Below are 22,995 nucleotides of genomic sequence, written 5' to 3'. Positions count from 1 at the left end.
TATTGTGGGCACTCTGTTTCCCTCAGCCCACCTACCTGAATGCTTACTCATCTTTCTTGACTCAATACTAGCATCATCTCCCTCTGAGAAGTCTTTTTTGTGACTAGTCCAGTCTCTCCACTGACGATTCTCTCCTTTGTACTCCCCACGTACCCTGAGGAGTTGCCTTGGTAATCATGGCTCTTTAATGGAACGATTGTTCTACAGATCTGTCTTTCCCACTTGTCTGAATGTCCTTGAGGACAAAGACCATGTATTTTCTGTGTTTTTATCTCTGGTGCCTTGAGAAGTGCCTGGTTCATGGTAGGTTCCCAACCTCTGTTTGATGAGTTCATCATACACCAGACCTGTGGGGTTAACTCATCCAAGGACCCCAAGTAGAGAGAATGTCAAGGGCCATGGAGATGGTCTCAGTAAAATAAGGAACTTGCCAAGGGATTGCATGGATCTCTTCTTAACATCTTTTTAGGGCAACCATGTCCATTTATGTTCTATCTTTGGTAGCTAGTACAGTGCCTAGCATATAGGGGGCATTTAATTAAGCTTCGATGAGCAGAAGGATGAATAAATGCGCCTCAAAAGCAATATATGCCAGCCAATGTAGATTTCACACTTGATGGATCCAAAGCAGTCTCACAAATCATTTGCCTCCAGTCCGAAGCCACATAACCGAAAAATCACTGCATAATGTAGCATTTACACGCAGGCTGCCTTCAGGGCTACGGAAGTTGTGGGCTGGGTCCTGAGTAAACACAGCCTACACTGAAAAGCCACTGTGGGCTCTGGGAGTTCTTTCAAGTTCCTCTGGGTTCTGAACTTGATTTGCAGCTGGAGCCAGGTCTCTACCAAGTACCCCCCTCTTTTCGGCAATTGAATTATTAACTAAAAGAAAACCATCCAGCGTGTAGCAGTTAGCAGTGGGCTGCCAATGGTAGGGAAATTTTATTTTGTTTACTCAGAGTCTTTGCACCTAATCTATTGAAGAGTAGGAATGAGACCTCAGAAAGCAGTTCAGAAGACCTGGTTCTGAAGGAAGACAGGCTTTGGATTTGGTAGGGAGGCAGTTCAGGGCAGCCAAGGAGTGGCGCTGCAGTGCTACCCCTCAGGACAAGACTGATTTCCAGGTGGGTGTTATGCACAGCTTCCTTCTGTGCTGGCTTTTCAGGGACCCTGGGAGGGCCCCAGGGCTCCAGTCTCCCAGATATCTCCTGCAATCCCTGATTTGAATTCTGCATCATTCACTGAAGTCTTTGGTCCTTGTTGAGATGCAAATGCCACAGAGAGGGACAACTATGGAAAGGAGTCTGAGTTTAAGTCTTACTTTTGCAACTAATAACCCTATGAATACATCACTTTACATCTCTGGGCCTCGGTTTCTTTACCTATAAAATACAGATGAAAGTGCTACCTAACATACCGGGTTTTTGAGATTGGAATTACTTTGTTTTCTTTTTGTTTTTGTTTTTTTTGGCCACACCTCGCAGCTTTTGGGATAAGTATACTGCAGTCTTCTATCATGTCTAACCTTAAGATCCTCACTTCTTTAGACCTCACAGAGTAACCACTGAACTCCGTCCTTTGCTTTGGGAAAGCAGGGCAAACTGACCGTCTCTGCTGAATTCCCTGTGGAACTCTCAGCCCTTAAACATGATGACTGCTATTCTGGGGACTATTCATCCTAGATCTTGCTCAGGTAGCCCATGTATTAATAGTAGACAGTCCTGTTGTGCCCATTGGTATACCTGTACTTGTCAGGCAATGTACCCAAAACTTCATTTCCAGAAGAGTGGTCATCATGTACATGGGACGTGGTGAGAAGGCAGAAAAACCCAACGCAATGATGTGACATGTTAAATATCCCTCATCTTAGCCCATATGTTGATTTTGCTTTTTACTGAAGTATAGCAAAGACACAGACATTTAAAAATTTACTTTGAGGAGTAGTGTGATAGAAGGGCCCGAGATGCTTGGCTTCTTCTCTTAGTCTGTCATCAGCCTATTGGACTAATCATTCCTTTGCCCTCCATTTCTCATTCTGTAAAGCCCAGCAATGAAGAGATGGCTTCTAAGGAGACTTCCATCATTCTCTTTGGCTCCAGTGGCCCCTTTCCTCATGCATGGCTGTTTTCTGTGTTTAGAATGCCTTCTGTTGGCCAAGCTGGAGTCTCTACCTCACACTCCAAATTTGCCAGAGCATGGGACCAAATGCGGGCCCTGCTGGAAAGAGGCTTGGATGGGGTTGTCTTGGTCCTGCCACACAAGGCTCTCTGGAAAGGGCAAGAGACTCCAGCAGGAAGAGGAAAGAGGTTTATGTAAGCTGCCCAAGGGCTGTGAAAAGAGCTATAAAGGGTCCCAAAATAGAAATGTATCCACAAGGGACACAGGAGCTCAAACAGGTGGAGGGGAGAAGACTTAATGCCAAGCAAATTTGTGCATTTTGATTGCTAAGTGTCTAGTGCCAATTTCTGAAACAAAACTGTGTTTGCAAATTTAAGTGGTAGTGGGACCATTGCCTTGAAGTGGGAAGAAAATCCATGGACCCACTAGGAGTTTGGGGACAGGGATAATTATCCCCATGAAATAATGTTCAAAGGAACAGTGGAAGGTAAAAACAAACTTGTGCTTTGATCACAATCCATGTATCACCTTTGTTCAACATGCCAACTCATATGCTTTAAATATATATTTTTTATTCATTTGGAGCCTCAGTTTACTGTCTGAAGATATATATCAAGCTGTGTGCAAATATTTTCTCTTTTTAATATTATGTACTGGAAGCTAAAACCACTCACTGCACAGTTAGCAAATCAACAGCAGTTAGGTTAAGTCATCTACAAATAACAGTAGGAATGTACACAGGACAATTTTCCAGGCACTTAACTAGAATTGACTTGGACCCAGATAGGTAGTGGGGAAAAGGGGAGAGTTATATTTTGTCTTTCTCCTCCATTCCCTACAGTGGGTAGCAGGGTGGTGAACAGAAAAACAAGTGGGTTCTGCCACTTGGTAGTACTGTGAATGTGGGCAAATTGCTTAGCTCTCATTCATTCAACAAACAAGTGATGGGGAAACAAGAAGTTGAGAAGCAGTCTCAAGGAAAATTCAAGTTGGAGGAGGTTGACAGCTGAAATCTAGGGATGATGCTGGGTTGTGATCAAGAGAGGGCAGCCAGAGCACATGGGAGATACGATATAGGCATATAGCCGCTGAGGGACCCACCAGACAAGTGAATTAATGCCAGGAGGGCATCCCTGCTCTGGGAAGACTTGCATTATCTGCATCTTGTGTTGCTAGGCACGCCATCTGCTGTCTTAGTGCGTGTTTACTTTTTATGTCATCCATAAAAAAGGTGGTCAAGCTTGCTTTAATTTATTTTTAAAAAGTAGGAATAGCCTTGGGAGAATAATTAGAATCCCACTGTTTTTTGTCAGCATATTTTCCTGTCTACTGACTTTTAAGAGGGCCCTGCCAAATAGTCTGTGTAAGAGTAAATGAACAAATAAAAGGATTGCTCTGTAGCTATTTGGACTTGGTTTTTAAGGAACTTTATCTTCCTTCCGATGAAAAAATCTTAACTTCAGCTTCTCCAGATTCAACAAAAATGCACAATGTGTGCCTGCAGAAGCAAAAAAGGGAAAAAGATGGAAAGAATGACTCAGTATTCAGGGGAAAAGGTTCTGTTATGTGAATAGAGGGCATTGTATGGATTGATTAGGTGGTGATATTGACCAAATTATTAGGGAAAAAAATGGAGGAGTAGTAGGATCTTTTGAAATACTGCAGAGGAAAAGCTACTATCCGCACAGTATGTTAAAAATAATCCCTAAATGCCAAAAAAGTTCTCTGGCAAAATGATACTCGCTTATCCAGAGGTCTTCTGTTCTTACTCCAAAATGTCCTTTTCATCAGTATAACTCTAATAATTCTTGAAATTTAAAATTACACGAGTCAAAATAAGTTCGTTCACTTATGAAAAATCAAAACATATAAAAGCCAAAGTATCCTTTGACGGCCAACTCTGTGAAAGACAAACCCTCGCCCTACCAGAGATACCCACTGTTATGAGTTCAGTGGATACTATTCAGAAAAGAATGAGGCAGATCTATATGTACTATTAATATAGAAGTCTCAACGTACTGTTGAGAAAACAAAGTTACTGAGTATACATTATACTATTCTTGTAAACAATTAAAATACACTCGAGACAATACTATATTGTATCTATATATCTACAACATATCTACATAGTTCTCTCTATTTATGTCTATACTATCTATATCTAAATCTAAATCTAAATCTCTACATCTAGTGAGTAGAAAAGGTTTAAAGGAATTTTCTCTTCTGGTCATGGTGAAATAGATTAGTTTCTTCTTGAGGATAAGGGACATTTAAAAACCTGTGCAAAATTTGATAACATGTACTTAAAGGCATTAAGCACCCAATAAGATAGTGAATAATTGTTAGACTCTGATCTATGGAAGAGCAGGTGCTCAGAGATACCCGAGAGATTAAGACCTTTTCCCCCCTGGGGGATTATTTACTCATTTTAGAGGGGCTTCTGAGAGGATGAGAAACTGAATTGTTGTTTTCATAGCCTTGTCAGGCTAAGGAAACTGGAAAATGACACGCTGCAACCATGAAGGGGTGTTTCTTTGCTTTGTGTTGGGACCTTAATGCTTCACATTAGTGATAAGGTTATACAAAAAAAAGGCTGGTTCTTGCAGAAATTGCAACTCAGCTTTGAATAATCTCAGTCATGAATTTGGTTTAAAGTGAACTCATGTCACTTGGGCGTGCATGTGCCTAGCAGAAATAAATATATGTTCTCTGGAGGAAGAATACTTCATTCTGGGGAACAAGTTACTCTACAAACAATTTTGCAAGTAGATATCTGATCTACAATTAAAACAGGCACATGAGAAACAAAAAGGAAAAAAAAACAATGAAAACCAGCAGAAACAACAGATGATAAGAGACCCCCAGAGAAACCAGATATTGGAGCTATCAGATTCAGACTTTAAAAAACCTATTCATTATATTCAGGGAGATAAAAGACAAGTCTGAGAAATATGGCAGCGTACTAGAAACTATAAAAATATAAAAATGTAAAGTCTCCAACTAAAAATTATAATTGAAAAAAAAATAATATTTTTAACAGAAGAGTAAACATTGCTGAACAAAGATTTAGTGAACTGGAAGATATGTTGGAAGAAAATATCTAGAATGAAGCATAAAGAGACAAAAGGAAGAAAATACAAGATAAAAAAGAAAATAATAGATATAGAGAATTCTGTGTGAAGATCAATCATATGATACCTTAAGTGAGAGAAGGAAAGGAGAGGAAGAATGGGGCAGAAAAATATTTTAAGAGATTATGGGGGACTTGCCTGGTGGTGCAGTGGTTAAGACTCCGAGCTCCCAATACAGGGGGCCCAGGTTCGATCCCTGGTCAGGGAACTAGATCCCACATGCATGCCACAACTAAGGAGCCTGCCACAACTAAGGAGCACATATGCTTCAGCTAAGGAGCCTGTGAGCTGCAACTAAGGAGCCCGCCTGCTGCAACTAAGACCTGGCACAACCACATAAAAAAAAAATAAGAGAGAGATTATGGCTGAGAGTTTTTCTCAGTTGATAAGCTATCAAGGGGAGTTCCCTGGCAGTCCAGTGGTTAAGACTCTGTGCTTCCACTGCAGGGGGCACGGGTTCAAACCCTGGTCAGGGAACTAAGATCCCACATGCTGTGTGGCATGGCCAAGAAATTTAAAAAAAAAAGATATCGAGCCACAGATCCTAGAGGACAAACAAAGCCATGCAGGATAAACACAAAGAAAGCTATACCCTAACCCTAACTCCTAATGTGATGGTGTTAGTGGGATTAGTGCCCTTATAAAAGGGACCTCAGAGGGCTTTCTCACCCTCTACCCACCATGTGAGGAGGATACAGTGAGAAGACAGCAGTCTGCAACCTGGAAGACAGCTGTCACTAGAACATGACTGTGCTGGCACCCTGATCTCAGATTTCTAGCCTCCACAACTAGAATAAGTAGAAATAAATTGTGAGAAATAAATTTTTGTTGTTTATAAGCCAGTCTATAGTACTTTGTTGTACTGCACCCAAACTGATGAAGAAGACAGCGGTGAGGAGGAACTATCAGCTAAAATTAGACTTTGAGGACTACTTTCTTTTCTGTCTTATTATTATTATTATTTTTATTTTGCCTGCACTGAGTGTTGCCAGGGAAGTCAAAAGACTTTGAGGACTTCTGATGCTGACCAAGATGGAGTATGCCTCCTACAGTCTACCTGTGTTTTATTGCAATAAAATACTGTGGACAGGGACTTCCCCAGTGGTCCAGTGGTAAAGAATCTGCCTTCCAATGCAGGGGATGCAGGTTCGATCCCTGGTCAGGCAACTAAGATCCCACATGCTGCGGGGCAACTAAGCCCATGCGCCTCAACGCCAGAGCCCGGGTGTGGCAAAAACTACAGAGCCCATGTGCTCTGGAACCCACATGCCACAACTACAGAGCCCACGCGCCCTGGAGCCCGTGCGCCACAACGAGAGAGAGAAAACCCCCATGCCACAACTAGAGAGAAGCCCTCGCGCTGCAGCAAAGATCCTGTGTGCTGCAACTAAGACCCAACGCAGCCAAATAAATAAATAAATAAGAACTAAAAAAAGAAATATTGTGGACAGAATAGAAAAAGCAAGTATCAGAGAACTCTGAGAAAGCACTGGACAAAATTCAATACACAGTTAGTAAAACAAGACAAAACAAAAACCCCAAAAACCTCCCAGCAAATTAGGAATAGAAGGAAAGTTCGTTAACTAAATAAAGCTATAAAAACTCTACAGCTAACATCATGCTTAACGATGAGATACTGAATACTTTTCCCTGTAACTCAGAAATCCCAGTCCTGATTATCTATCCAGGTGAGTTGAAAACTAATGTTCACACAACAATCTGTATGTGAATGCTTTTAGCAGCTTTATTTGGAATTGTCAAAGACTGGAAACAACCCAGATGTCCTCCAACAGGTGAATGGATAAACAAAAAACTGGGGTATGTCCATACAATGGAATACTACTCAGCAGTAAAAGGAATGGATTATTGATTCACATAATGACATGGATGAATCTTAAATGTACTCTGCTAAGTGAAAAATCCAAAAGGCTATATACTGTATGATTCCATTTATGTGACATTCTTAAAAAGGCAAGACTATAGGGATGGAAAATAGATCAGTAGTTGCTAAGGGGTGGATGTGGGAAAAGACGTTGACTATAAAAGGGTATAACGAGGGAATTTGGGGGATGATGGAACTGTTTTATATGGTTCTGTGGTAGATATACAATTTTATGTATTTGCCAAAAGCCATAGAACTATAAATCAAGAGGAGAAAATTTTACTGTGGGCAATTTTTTAAGTCAACCACCAACATGGAATTCAGAGTATGACAAATGAATCTAATTCTATATAACATATGTATTATATTCGACATAACCACACTGAATCGGGTGGGTAAAAAAAGTTGCTTACCTACGTAACTTTGGAAAACAGTGTTTTGAATGAATACTGAAATACTCAAAGACAAAAAAAACTGTAGGAAAAAATATACTCTAGTTGGTAAATTTGTTTCTTACAGGGATGTGTATTCGTAATCCTGAAACTATTTTACATGTATACTAGAGTTGAAAAAATAAATACATGTCTTGTAGATAATGATAACCAAGTTTCTCACTGCTGGAGAAAGAATTTACAGTATGCCAAGGAGGAATGTCTGTGGTGCTAGACTGAAATCCAAAGCATCGATATAAACTCACCATTTCTTTTCATACATATACAGAGAGGTAACACAGAGTACATGGGTTAGCACACACACAGACATACCTCATTTTCACTTCGCTTCGTTGTGAAGATGTTCACAAATACTGCATTTTTTACCAACTGAAGTTTTGTGGCAGCCCTGCATTGAGCTAGTTGCTCACTTCATGTTTCTGTGTTACATTTTGGTAATTCTCGAAATATCTCAAACCCTCCAACAAAAAGATTATGACTCACTGAAGGCTCAAATTATGGTTAGCATTTGTTAATAATAAAGTACTTTTAAACTAAGATATGTACATTGTTTCTTTAGACATACTGCTATTGCACACTTAGACTACAGTATAGCATAAAAATAACTTTTATATGCATTGGGAAACCAAAAAATTCTTGTGACTCACTTTATTTCAATATTCACTTCATTTGTTACACTTGATTAACCAGCGTATTATTATTAACTAAAGTCCATAGCTTACATTAGGGTTCACTCTTTGTGTTGTATAGTTCTATGGGTTTGACAAATATATGTCATGTATCCACCATTACAGTATCATACAGAATAGTTACTGTTTTAATAATTCACTGTGCTCCCCCCTCTCTCTCCCTTCACCTCTTGAGTCCCTGGCAACCACTGATCTTTTTACTGTCTCTACCTTTTGCAAAATGTCATATACCTGGAGTAATATAGCATGTAACTTTTTCAGATTGGCTTCTTTTACTTAAAATAGACATTTAAGGCTTCTCCATGTCTTTTCATGGTTTTTAACTCATTTATTTTTATGCTAACAATATTCCATTGAATGGATGTACCACAGCTTGTCCGTTGACCTACTGAAGTACATCTTGTTTGCTTCCAAATTTTGGCAATTATGAATAAAGCTGCTATAAACTCTGTATGCAGGTTTTTCTGTGGACATAAGTTCTTGACTCATTTGAGTAAATTTGAGTAAATACCAAGGAGCACAAAATGCTGGGTCATATGGTAAGAGTGTGTTTAGTTTTAGAAAAAACTACTAACCAGTCTTCCAAAGTGGCTTTACTATTTTGCATTCCCACCAGCAAAAAAATAACAGTTCCTCTTGCTTTACAACTTCACCAGTGTTCGGTACTGTCAGTGTTTCGGATTTTAGCCATTCTAATAGGTATGTAATGTTATTTCATTGTTATTTTAATTAATTAATTAATTAATTATATTTATTTTTGGCTGTGTTAGGTCTTCATTGCTTCATATGGGCTTTCTCTAGTTGCAGCGAGTGGGGGCTACTCTTCTTGTGATGCATGGGCTTCTCATTGCGACGGCTTCTCTTGTTGCAGAGCACAGGCTCTAGGCACACGGGCTTCAGTAGTTGTGGCACACAGGCTCAGTAGTTGTGGCTCGTGGACTCTAGAGTGCAGGCTCAGTAGTTGTGGCACACGGGCTTAGCTGCTCCGTGGCATGTGGGATCTTCCCGGACCAGGGATCACAGCCGTGTCCCCTGAATTGGCAGGCGGACTCTTCACTGCGCCACCAGGGAAGTCCCTATTTCATTATTATTTTAATTTGCAATTTCTGTATGATATATGATGTTGAGCAGCTTTTCTTTCTTTTTTTTAAAAAAATATCTAATTCCAGAGATGTTTGCCATACTTTAACTTGGTCTATAGAAGCAAATAAGGCACAGAAAACTTGAGTAGCTTATTTTTTAAATTTCATCATGATAGAAGGGTAGTAGCCCCTATATCCAAGTATGGATTCATAATTCCATTTCTAGATTTCTGAAATACCAAAAGCTCTGAAAACCAAATGTTATTTTTCTTTTCTTTTGTTTTTTAAATGTTTAGCATGAAAACTAAGTTGGCAGCAAAACTTGACCCAAACAGACAGGGTAATTTTACTCCTCATTTATCACACTTACTGTGACTATTCATTCATATATTTCACTACAGAAATATTAATTTGTTTAATTACAGGGGGCTGCCCCAGACCCCACTCAGAATGTATATATATATACAGTATACTTTCAACAAACAAAAAATAAACATAGACACACTTTCTGTATTCCGAAAAGTATTAGTTTAGTTATAGTTAACAAACTTCACATATGAAAATTCATATTTAAAAAAACATAAATTAAGAGGTGATTTAAGGAACCTCCATACAGTTCTCCATAGTGTCTGTACCAGTTTACATTCCCACCAAAAGTGTAGGGGGGTTTCCTTTTCTCCACACCCTCTCAAGCATTTATTGTTTGTATGTAGATTTTTTGATGATGGCCATTCTGACCAGTGTGAGGTGATACCTCATCGTAGTTTTGATTTGCATTTCTCTAATAGTTAGTGATGTTGAGCTTCTATTCATGTGCTTTTTAACCATATGTATGTCTTTGGAGAAATGTGTATTTAGATTCTCCACCCATTTTTTGATTGGGTTGTTTGTTTGTTTGTTTGTTTTGATATTGAGCTGAATGAGTTGATGTATATTTTGGAGATTAATCCCTTATTGGTTGCTCCGTTTGCAAATATTTTCTCCCATTCTAAGAGTTGTCTTTTTGTTTTGTTTATGGTTTCCTTTGCTGTGTAAAAGCTTTTAAGTTTAATTAGGTCCCATTTGTTTATTTTTGTTTTAATTTTCATTACTTTAGGAAATGGATCGAAAAAGATCTTGCTGAGATTTATGTCAGCGAGTGTTCAGCCTATGTTTTCCTCTAAGAGTTTCATAGTATCTGGCCTTACATTTAGGTCTTTAATCCATTTTGAGTTTATTTTTATGTATGTATTAGGGAGCGTTCTAATTTCATTCTTTTACATGTAGCTGTCCAGTTTTCCCAGAACCACTTATTGAAGAGACTGTCTTTTCTCCATTGTATATTATTGCCTCCTTTGTCATAGATTGGGTGACCATAGGTGCGTGGGTTTATCTCTGGGCTTTCTATCCTGTTACATTGATCTATATTTCTGTTTTTGTGCCAGTAACATACCGTTTTGATTACTGTAGCTTTGTAATATAGTCTGAAGTCAGGGAGCCTGATTCCTCTAGTTCTGCATTTTTTTTCTCAAGATTGCTTTGGCTGTTCAGGGTCTTTTGTGTTTCCATACAAATTGTGAAGTTTTTTGTTCTAATTCTGTGAAAAATGCCATTGGTAATTTGATAGGGATTGCCTTGAATCTGTAGATTGCTTTGGGTAGTATAGTCATTTTCACAATATTGATTCTTCCAATCCAAGAACATGGTATATCTCTCTATCTGTTTGTGTTATCTTTTGTTTCTTTCATCGGAATCTTATAGTTTTCTGAGTACAGGTCTTTTGCCTCCTTAGGTAGGTTTATTCCTAGGTATTTTATTCTTTTTGATGATGAGATGGTAAATGGGATTGTTTTCTTGATTTCTCTTTCTGATCTTTCATTTTTAGTGTATAGGAATGCAAGAGATTTCTGTGTATTAATTTTGTATCTTGCAACTTTACCAAATTCATTGATGAGCTCTAGTAGTCGTAGGGTTAGCATATGATCCAGCAATCCCACTCCTGGGCATATATCGGAGAAAGCCATAATTCGAAAAGATATAATTATTTGATATAATACAAAAAGGCACATGCACCCCAATGTTCATTGCAGCACTGTTTACAATAGCCAGGACATGGAAGCAACCTAAATGTCCATCAACAGAGGAATGGATAAAGGAGATGTGGTACAGATATACAAGGGACTATTACTCAGCCATAGAAAAGAATGAAATAATGCCATTTGCAGCAACCTGGATGGACCTAGATATTGTCATACTGAGAGAAGTAAGTCAGACAGAGAAAGACAAATATCATATGATATCACTTATATGTGGAATCTAAAAAAAAAAAAAAAAGGTACAGATGACCTTATCTACAAAACAGAAATAAAGATGTAGAAAATAAACTTATGGTTACCAGGGGGTAAGGGGAGGGGGAGGGATAAATTGGAAGATTGGGATTGACATATACACACTATTGTATCTAAAATAGGTAACTAATAAGGACCCACTGTATAGCACAGGGACTCTACTAAATACTCTGTAATGGGCTATGTAGGAAAAGAATCTTAAAAAAGGGTGGATATATGCATATGTATAACAGATTCACTTTGCTATACACCTGAAACTAACACAACATTGTACATCAACTATACTCCAATAAAAATTTAAAAAAAAAAGAGATGATTACTTACTGTTCAACATGTAAGCATTTACCTAATCCCTCTGTTTTCAGAAAGGGGTCCTACCTGTTTTATCTTACCTCCTACTCCTCCCCAACCTGTTTTACCTTCTCCAGGTAATAAACCTCCAGGCTTCTCTAAGGGGTGGGCAGCTACCTGACTGTGTGGAGTTTGTTCTTTTCTTTTTTATTGAAGTATAATTTACTTACCATATTATACTCTCAGGTATACAACATAGTGATTCAATATTTTTTGTATATTACAAAGCAATCACCATGATAAGTCTAGTTACTGTTACAATACAAAGTTATTACAATGTTACTATATTCCCCAAGCTGTACATTATATTCCTGTGATTTATTTATTTTACAACTTGAAGTTTGTACCTCTTAATCTCCCTCACCTATTTCACTCATCCCCCCGCACCACTCCCCTCTGGCAATCACTAGTTTGTTCTCTGTATCTGTGACTCTGCTTCTGTTTGGTTATGGTAATCTGTTTTGTTTTTTAGATTCCTCATATAAGTGATATCATACAGTATTTGTCTTTTTCTGTCTGACTTATTGTTTCACTTAGCATAATACTCTGCAGGTCTATTCATGTTGTCCCAAATGTCAAGATTTCATTTTTTTTTTAATAGCTGAGTTTTATTCTATTCTCTCTATATACTACATGTTCTTTATCCATTCATCTGTTGATGGCCACTTAGATTGCTTCCATATCTTGGCTATTGTAAGTAATGTTTCAGTGAACATAAGAGTGCATATATCTTTTCAAATTAGTGTTTTTGTTTCCTTCAGAAGAATACCCAGAAGTAGGATTGCTGGATCATATGGTAGTTCTATTTTTAATTTTTTGAGGAACCTCCATACTGTTTTCCACAGTGTCTGTACCAATTTACATTCCCATTAACAGCACAAGGGTTCCCTTTTCTCCACATCCTTGCCAGCACTTGTTATTTGTTGTCTTTTTGATAATAGCCATTCTTACAGGTGTGAGGTGATATCTCATTGTGGTTATGATTTATATTTTCCTGATGAGTATTGATGTTGAGCATCTTTTCCTGTGCGTGTTGGCTGTCTGTAATGTGTTCTTTAGAAAAATGTCTATTCAGGTGCTCTGCCCGTTTTTGTTTGTTTGTTTGTTTTTGTTTTAATTGGGTTGTTTGTTTTGTTGATGTTGAGTCGTATAAGTTCTTTGCATATTTTGGATATTAACCCCTTATCAGATACATGCTTTGGAAACTCTTCTGCCATTCAATAGGTGGTCTTTTCATTTTGTTGATAGTCTCCTTTGCTGTGTGCTGTTCAGTTTAATATAGTCCCATTTGTTTATTTTTACCTTTGTTTCCTTTGCCTAGGGAGACATATCCAAAAAACCATTACTAAGACCAATGACTAAGAGCTTACAGCCTATGTTTTCCTCTAGGAGTTTTATGGTTTCAGGTCTTATATTTAAGTTCTTTTTAACATTTTTTAAAAATTAATTAATTAATTATTTTTGCCACACTGCGTGGCTTGTGTGATTTTAGTTTCCCGACCAGGGACTGAACCCGGGCCCTTGGCAGTGAGAGCATGGAGTCCTAACCACTGGACAGCTAGGGAATTCCCTTAAGTCTTTAATCCATTTTGAGTTTTTTTTTTGTATGGTGTGAGAGAGTAGTCCAGTTTGATTCTTTTGTATGTATCTGTCCAGTTTCCCCAACACCATTTATTGAAGAGGTTCTCATTTTCTCATTGTATATTCTTGACTCCTTTGTTGTAGGGCAAGTTATTAATTTCCCATATAAGTGTGGATTCATTTCTGGGCTCTCTGTTGTGTTCCATTGATCTATGTGTCTGTATTTGTTCTGGTACCATACTGTTTTGATCACTGTAGCTTTGTAGTGTAGTTTGAAATCAGGGAGCGTGATTCCTACAGCTTTGTTCTTCTTTCTCAAGATTGTTTTGGCTATTTGGAGTCCAGGGGACCCCGGCTCTGTTGCCGGCCTGCTGGTGGGTGGGTAAGCCCCTGGAGATAATAGGGTCCCCAACCTTACCTGTTACATAAGTAAGCAAGTTTTGCAACCCATTCTGTGTCACTGAAATGGGCTGCCAATCTTTTGGACACCAGGACCTGGTTTCGTGGAAGACAATTTTTCCACGGACCAGGGATGGGTGGTGGTTTCGGGATGATTTGAGCGCATTACATTTATTGTGCACTTTATTTCTATTATTATTACATTGTAATATATAATGAAATAATTATACAACTCACCATAATGCAGAATCAGTGGGAGCCCTGAGCTTGTTTTCCTGCAACTAGATGGTCCCATCTGGGGGTGATGGGAGACAGTTACTCCCAAAGTGTGTTGCTTATGTCCAGTCTACTCTGTAATCCGTTTTGGTTGCTGTCACTGCAGAAAACCCTGCTTCACAGAGATAGGATGTTGGAAATGGAAGCAGGCTTTTCAGTGCTTTTGTGGTAATCTCAGGATATTCTGCCTTAACTTTAACCCAGAACGTATGGAGATTTGAAGGTGTCTCAAACATACTTTTAAGGTCACCATCATTTGTGATCTCAAGCAGTTGATGCTCTTCTAGCACAGACAAAGTCAATTCACCTGGCTTATTCACAAATGGGTTGCGGATCCATTCCTTCCCAGTTCGGGGGTATTTTGTGGTTGGGAAGTACTCTCAAATGCTCAAACTCTTTTGAAAGCTGAGATAGGTGATCCTGCACCAGCTGGGAGAAAGAAGGCCTTGGCTGAGTCTCTTTCAAAATCTCTGCTAATGTTTGAAACATGTCAAGAATCCCAACATTCACTTGTTGCCCCCATAAATGCAGTTTGGCTTTGAATGCAGCCCCTTTATCTGCCGACTTGAACACAGTTGTCGTTCTCCCCTGAAGTGACAGATTGAGTTCGTTAAGCAGGTTGAATATGTCACACAAGTAAGCAAGTTTTGCGACCCATTCTGTGTCACTGAAATGTGCTGCCAGTGGTGACTGTTTTTCTAAAAGAAATCTCTGGAGTGGCTCTCATAACTCAAAAACTCTGGCCAGTGATCTACCTTTAGAAAGCCACCTCACTTCTGTGTATAAGAGAAGACGTGTGTGCTCTGCGTCCATCTCCTCACAGAGCTGCGCAAACAGATGTGAGTTAAGGGCATGTACTTTAATGTACACACAGTCAAACCTCTCTGCTAATGATAATCTGTATTTGCAGCCGCTCCCCAGCGCTAGCATCACTGCCTCAGCTCCACCTCAGATCATCAGGCATTAGATTCTCATAAGGAGCACCCAACCTAGATCCCTTGAACGCGCATTTCACAGTAGGGTTTGCATCCCTCGCATGCGCAGTTCACCGCAGGGTTCGTGCTCCTATGAGAATCTAATGCCACCGATGATCTGTCAGGAGGCAGAGCTCAGGTGGTAATGCAAGCAATGGGGAGCGGCTGTAAATACAGATGAAGCTTTGCTTGCTCGCCCGCTGCTCACCTCCTGGCTGCGTGGCCCCGTTCCTAACAGGCCATGGACTGTTGCGGGTCTGTGGCCCAGGGGTTGGGGACCCCTGGGCTGGAGGGAGGACTCCAGAATGGTGCTTGCATCAGTGTCCCTGTGGTAGGACAAGCTCCCCCAAATGGCTACCAGCAGCATCTGTGTCCCCAGGAGGTGTATCAGTTGCTTTCTGCCTCTTTGGGAGGTTCTCCAAAGTCAGCAAATGGATCTGAACCAGGCTCCTTTGAAATTCCTGCCTCTCAGCCGAGTCTTGGAGTATGTGAGATTTTGTGTGTGCCCTTTAAGAGCAGAGTCTTTGTTTCCTACAGCCCTCTGGCTCTCCTATGCAAGCTCCACTGGCCTTCAAAGCCAGATGTTCTGGGAACTCGTTTTCCTGGTGCAGGACCCCAGGCTGGTGAGCCCAATCTGAGGCTAGGATCCCTAACTCCTTGGGGAGAACTTCTGCAATTATGATCATCCTCTCATTTGTGGGTTACCTACCTGAGGGTATGGGTCTTGGCTATATTGCATCTTTGCCCCTCCTATCCATCTCATTATGGTTCCTTTTTCATATCTTTAGTTGTGAAAAATCTTTTCTGCTGGTCTTTAGTTTGTTCTCATAGATAGTTGCTCTGTAAATAGTTGTGATTTTGGTTTGCCCATGGGAGGAGGTGAGCTCAGGGTCTTCCTACTTTGCCATCTTGGCCACCCTTGATTATCTTTTCATATGCTATTTGCCATCTGTATATCTTCTTTGATGAAGTGTCTGTTCAGATCTTTTGATCATTTTTAAGTTGGGTTGTTTGTTTTCTTATTGTTGAGTTTTAAAAGTGCTTTGTATATTCTGGATACAAGTTCTTCATCAGATATGTGTTTTGCAGACACATTCTCCCAATCTGTGGCTTATTTTTTAATTGTCTTAAACTGCCTTCATTTTTACTACTTTTTTCTTCAACATATGACATGGCTGTGGAGAAATTGGTATCCTTACACACTGTTGGTGGGAATATAGAATGGTGCAGCCACTTTGGAAAGCACTCTGGCAGTTCCTCAAATGCTGAAACAGAGTTATTACCTTATGACCCAGAAATTTTACTTCTAGATATATACCCTAGATATACACCCAAGAGAAACAGGAACACGTGTCTGTATGAAAATGTATTCAGGACTTCCCTGGAGGTCCAGTGGTTAAGACTCTGTGCTCCCAATGAAAGGGGCACGGGTTTGATCCCTGGTCAGGGAAGATCCTGTATGCCGCATGGCACGGTCAAAAAAAAGTGTTCATAAATATTCATAGCAGCATTATTCACGACAGCCAAAAGATGGAAATGACCATCAGTGAACAAATGGATAAGCAAAACTGTGGTATATCCTTTCAAGGAATATTATTTGACCACAAAAAGGAATGAAGTACTGGTACATGCTACAACTTGGATGAATCTTGAAAATGTGCTAAGAAGCCAGTTTCAAAATCCTAATTATTGTATGAATACATTCATATAAACTTTTAGAAAGGGAAATCTATATATTATACAATGGAATGTTATTCAGTGTTTAAAAAGAAGAAAATCCTGCCGTTTGTGACATGGATGAACCTTGAGGATACTATGCTAATTGAAAGAAACTGGACACGGAAAGACAAATACTGCATGATCTCACTTATATGTGCATTCTAAAATAGTCAAACGCACAGAGGCAGAGAGTGGAATGGTGGTTACCTGCGGTTAGGGGTAGAGGGAAATGAGGAGATGCTGGTCAAGGGGTACAAAATTTCAGTTATGCAAGATGAATAGGTTTTGGATATCTAATGTATAACAATGTGAATATAGTTAACAATACTGTTTTGTGTACTTGACATTTGCTAAGAAGGTAGATCTTAAGAGTTATCACTGAAAGAAAGAGAGAAAGAAAAATAGTGGTAACTATGTGAGGTAATGGGTATGTTAACTGAATTGTGGTCATTATTTCACAATGTATACATATATCAAATCATCACGTTGTACACCTTAAATATGTACAATTTTAAATTGTCAATTATACCTCAGTAAAGCTGGGGAAAAAAGAATAAATGGATTCAAAGTGAAAAGTTCCATGGAGGGATATATCATATTGATACAAAGACAAATTATCAAGATTAATTAAAGTTGAGAGTATGTATGAGCAACAACATAGCTTTAAAAAAAACACAGCTTGGGCTTCCCTGGTGGCGCAGTGGTTGAGAATCTGCCTGCCAATGCAGGGGACACGGGTTCGAGCCCTGGTCTGGGAAGATCCCACATGCCGCGGAGCAACTAGGCCCGTGAGCCACAATTACTGAGCCTGCGTGTCCGGAGCCTGTGCTCCGCAACAAGAGAGGCTGCGATAATGAGAGGCCCGCGCACCACTATGAAGAGTGGCCCCCGCTTGCCGCAACTAGAGAAAGCCCTCGCACAGAAACGAAGACCCAACACAGCCATAAATAAAATAAATAAATTAAAAAAAAAAAAAAAAAAAAGAATCCACCTGCCAGTGCAGGGGACCTGGGTTCGAGCCCTGGTCTGGGAAGATCCCACATGCCGCGGAGCAACTAAGCCCATGCGTCACAACTACTGAGCCTGCACTCTAGAGCCTGCAAGCCACAACTACTGAGCCCGCGTGCCACAACTACTGAAGTCCGCGTGCCTAGAGCCGGTGCTCTGCAACAAGAGAAGCCACCACAATGAGAAGCCCGTGCACTGCAACGAAGAGTAGCCCCCACTCGCCGCAACTAGAGAAAGCCCACGTGCAGCAACAAAGGCCCAACTCAGCCTAAAATAAATAAATGTATAAAAACAAAACAAAACAAAAAACCACACAGCTTTATTGAAATATAACTCATATACTATGCATTTCACACAAACTGTACAACACAGTGGTTTTTAGTATATTCACAGATGTGTGCAACCATCACCACAGTCGACTTTAGAACACTTTCATCACCTCAAAAAGAAACCTCATACCCTTTAGTTATTATCTCTTCCTCCACCACTCCTCCCCCAGCTGTGAACAACCAGTAATCTACTTTCCATCACTACAAATTCTCTTCCTCTTCACAGGGCTTTCTGGTGTTGATTGTTGAGGGCTACAGTTGTCCATTTGTTTAGGGAAAGTAAGAAACTTGGATCAAAAGTCTTATTGGGGCTATATTTAAGTGTGGGATGTCTATTAGACATTCAAGGGGAGATGTCAGATCTGCTGTTGAGTATGTCTCTTCATAGACTTAATGGGCTGGATTTGAGGATATCTAAAGTTCCTGTCAACCATATTAAAAACATCCAACAAGTTGCTGAATGATTTAATAAATTAGAGTGTATACATACAATGCTATGACATGAATTGGCACGCAAGGATAATTTTTAAATTGAAAAAAGTAGATAATAAAAGTGCGTATGGTTTGCTTCCATTTTCAAGAATACAACGTATTATAATAATATACATTTTGTTGCAGGCTTGGAAGCAGATAGACTAAAATATAAGCAGTGGTTATATCAGGTGCTGAGATTTGGTGTGGTTTTATTCTTTGTAATTCGTTATTGTTTAAAATGTCTCCAGGACTTCCCTGGTGGCACACAGGTTAAGAATCCGCCGGCTAATGCAGGGGACACCGGTTCAAGCCCTGGTCCGGGAAGATCCCACATGCCGTGGAGCAACTAAGCCCGTGTGCCACAACTACTGAGCCTGCGCTCTAGAGCCCGCGAGCCACAACTACTGAGCCCGCGTGCCACAACCACTGAAGCCTGTGCACCTAGAGCCCGTGCTCCACAACGAGAGAAGCCACATTAGTGAGAAGCCTGCGCACCACAACAAAGAGTAGCCCCGGCTTACCGCAACTAGAGAAAGCCCACGTGCAGCAACGAAGACTCAACGCAGCCAAAAATAAATAAATAAATAAATTTAAATAGATAAATAAAATGTCTCAAATAATCATGTGTTACCTGTGTAATCAAGGTAACTTAAGGTTTCCTAAATAAGGTAAGTCCATAAAGGTCTTTCCCAGCAGGTCAGTCTGCGGCTGGGTTATCTGTCAGGTGAAGGATGTCAAGGTGATCAGGGTGATGAGGGACAGATGCAGAGGCGGAAAGCCAAAGAGGCCCCGCCCAAGAGCCGAGTCGTGGGGGGCGGGGGCGGTCCGAAGGGCACCGCCCCTGCGCGTCATGTGCTGTCCACCAGCCAATGGCCGCCTCTGAGCCCACCTAGGGGACGGGGCGGGGCGCCCAGTTGGCGTCACCAGGACAACGGGCGTTGCCGGCGCCGTGTGACTCTGGGCTGTGGGCGCGCTTGTGGCTCTTCGGCCATGGTGAGTTTGGGGCCCTCGCAGCCCGGCCGCCTGGCCCTTCCCCGCCTGGGTTGGGTCGCAGGGCGGCCGCCTTCTGGGCTGGGGCGGGCGGCGCCGGGGTCGCAGAGAGGCCGGGCTGCGGCCTGTGGGGCTGCCGGGCAGGGCAGGACTGGGCGGACCCGCGGGAGGGGGACCCCTTGGAGAGCCGGAGCGCCCGCCCGCTGCCCAGGGCCGCGTTCTCACCTTTGAGTGCCTGGCTGGGACCCCCAACCGGCCGGTCGCCGGACAGCGTGACGCTGTTTGGCCCCGGCGAGCCTAGGAAGCCACTCGGAGAGGGTGTGGTTAGAAAAAAATAAAAAAGGATATGTATGAATATCATATGCCATATATATTCATATCAACGGTATATTGCAGTCTACGTTCTTCTTGTCTTGTTTCTATGCAGTTATGTTAGCAATATACAAATAGGTATTTCTTTGAAATTCATCATTCTGACAGGTTTTTTAGCATGTGGAAATTTAAATTTGTAATTTTGGAGATTCCTCCCTCCTTTTTAAAAATGGGGACATTAAGCTGGAGTTTTTTCGTGCGTGCAGCACCCTCACTCAGGGATTCAATTCATAATTAGTAAGTGGTAAACGTCTTAAATCATTACCTTTATTCAATAAACTTGAGAGTGAATGGACATTCCCACCTGGTCCCCATTAAGCACGTTTTTTTAAAACCTAACCTGAAGACTCAGCTCAGGTATTGGCTTGAATAGGCAGGATTCAGGGAATTGCCAACCAGATGTGTGAATTCTCCAGAAGCCTCCAAAGGGTGTGAAAGAAGAGAGGGGCTGGATTCTCTGCTTGGGGACACACCTTTGGTATAGAATATTTGAGAGGGAGCGGGGGTGGGGAATAAGAAAATGCCTAGTTTGAGAAACAGTTTCTGTAACTGTTCGTAATTTCGTGTAGATTTGCTCCTTATCTGCAGGGGTTAGTGGAAGAGCTAATAAGCTGAGGATGCAGGGTGCTCCCCAAGTGGCAGTCAGCCTTCTGGAGAGAGAAACTGCTCATTGGAATCCTGGCTAGCTCTGTCTTTTCTTAATAATTAAGGTAGTAAGGGAATGTGGATGATCTGTATCTCATTGACTCTGGAAAAACAACTGCCAGGTGTGTGGCCTGTTGATAGCAGGAAAAAAAATCACCTACAAATTAACAGCAGTGCCTTCTTTATTTCGTGTATGTTTCTTTCAAATTCTGAATTGCTTTAAGTGAAAATTAATGGAGCCAGCAAGAGTTTCAGGAAATGAATATTACAAAAATCTAAGTGTTTTAAATGTTGCAGTGCCTTGCTTTTACATGTTATCTGTGTGAAAAGCCCTTATGATTATAGGAAGGAGAAAAAGAATATTCAGGAGTTACATATTCACAGCTTTCTCTCTGAAGTCTCATATTCCTCCTGTTGTCCATTTTCCTTTTCTTCTCCTTTGTCTACCCCTTCCTTCCTGACCCACAGTCCACCTTGATTCACTATTGTAAATTTTAGAGTTTTATTTACTCTAAAATAAAAGCATTTTATTGTACTTATGTACTAGTGGTTGCTTTGCTAAACTTAGAAATGCTTTGCTTTTTGTATATCTTTAAGCATTAAGAATTTAATTCATGGAAGGGATTTAATTGGGTGGTAAGGTGATGCCTGGGCTCCAGGGGAAAAGGGGAATGGTTGGTATAGCAGCGGGGATGAGGAGGCTGCTTCTGTAACCCCAGACTGTATTCGAGATCATAACATAACCCTTCATTAAGTGCTTGAATCTAAACATACAGCTTTAGCATTTGATATTTATGACTTTGCACATGAATTTTGGAACTCAGCTTAGCTATTTCTCAATGAAAATTTCTTCAGTTAAGCCACTTGTTTCTATTGCCTCTAAATAATAATGAGAGCTGATATTTACTGTGTACATTTTATGTGTGAGACATTTTTATAAGCACCTTACGTGTCTTAATTAACCATCACAACCACCTTATGAGGAGAATACCTTTTCCCCATTTTAGAGATGAGGAAATTGAGGCACAGAGAGGTAAGTAACTTGCCCCAGTCACCCAGCCAGATTTCAAAACCAGGCATCTTGTCTCAGAACCTGCTTATGGGACTTCCCTGGTGGCTCAGTGGTTAAGAATCCACCTGCTAGTGAAGGGGACACGAGTTCGAGCCCTGGTCTGGGAAGATCCCACATGCTGCGGAGCAACTAAGCCCGTGTGCCACAGCTACTGAGCCTGCGCTCTAGAGCCCGCGAGCCACAACTACTGAGCCCGCGTGCCACAACTACTGAAGCCCGTGCGCCTAGAGCCCGTGCTCCACAACCAGAGAAGCCACTGCAATGAGAAGCCCACGCACCACAACGAAGAGTAGCCACCGCTCGACACAACTAGAGAAAGCCTGTGCGCGGCAACAAAGACCCAATGCAGCCATAAATAAGTAAATTAATTAATTAAAAAAAAAAACAACCTGCTTATGGTTTTGGATTATAATGTATAGTGTATCATTATATGTTCCTCAATATGTATGCTATTTATATGTTAGGAAATTAGTTTTCTCTCTTACTTGGATTTTAATGTTTTGAGCACTTATGTATACAAACACTTACTTGTATTTTGTTGTTCTTTGCGCTGGACTGGATGCTGTAGAACAGAGTAGGCACTCCTAACCTTCTCTCCTCTCCTCTTTCACACAGATGAGATGAAGAGGCATCAGTGAAGACAGATATTGGATTAGGGTTCATACTCATGTCTGTAATAGCATTTAAAGTTTCTACTGTCATTTCAGTTTGTGCTCAGGAATTGGCACCTGCTTTTGTGAATCACAAAGAGCAGCTTTTTTTTTTTTTTTAATTTTATTGAAGTGCAGTTGATTTGCAATGTGGTGCCAATCTCTGCTGTACAGCAAAGTGACTCAGTTATACACATACAGACATTCTTTTTTTAAAATATTCTTTTCTATTATGATTTATCCCAGGAGATTGGATATAGTTCCCTGTGCTATACAGTAGAACCTTGTTGTTTATCCATTCTATATATAATAGTTTGCATCTGCTAACCCCAAACTCCCACTCCATCCCTCCTCTAACCCCCTCCCCCTTGGCAGCTACAAGTCTGTTCTCTATGTCTGTGAGTCTGTTTCTGTTTCATAGGTAGGTTCACTTGTGTCATATTGTAGATTCCACATATAAATGATATCATATGG

At 40.6% G+C, this 22,995-nt stretch overlaps 1 protein-coding gene and 1 long non-coding RNA gene across 2 annotated transcripts in view; both read left to right on the top strand.

Moving 5' to 3' along the window:
• Nucleotides 1-22,995, top strand: part of LOC309608568 — a 170,739-nt gene that overhangs the window by 17,917 nt on the left and 129,827 nt on the right. The gene's annotated exons all lie outside the window — the stretch shown is intronic.
• The window catches only part of FBXL2 (F-box and leucine rich repeat protein 2), an 88,149-nt gene continuing 84,693 nt past the window's right edge, over nucleotides 19,540-22,995 (top strand). Inside the window, 1 exon segment of the mRNA XM_082348819.1 lies at nucleotides 19,540-19,785. Within this exon segment, the coding sequence (XP_082204945.1) occupies nucleotides 19,555-19,785 (231 nt within the window). The 5' untranslated portion in view covers nucleotides 19,540-19,554.

Source organism: Balaenoptera borealis, assembly GCF_965194805.1.
Source record: "Balaenoptera borealis genome assembly, chromosome: 12".
Classification (NCBI taxonomy): Eukaryota; Metazoa; Chordata; class Mammalia; order Artiodactyla; family Balaenopteridae; genus Balaenoptera; species Balaenoptera borealis.
The sequence above is the reverse complement of the archived record's forward strand: the minus strand, read 5'-3'. Positions and strand labels throughout refer to the sequence as shown.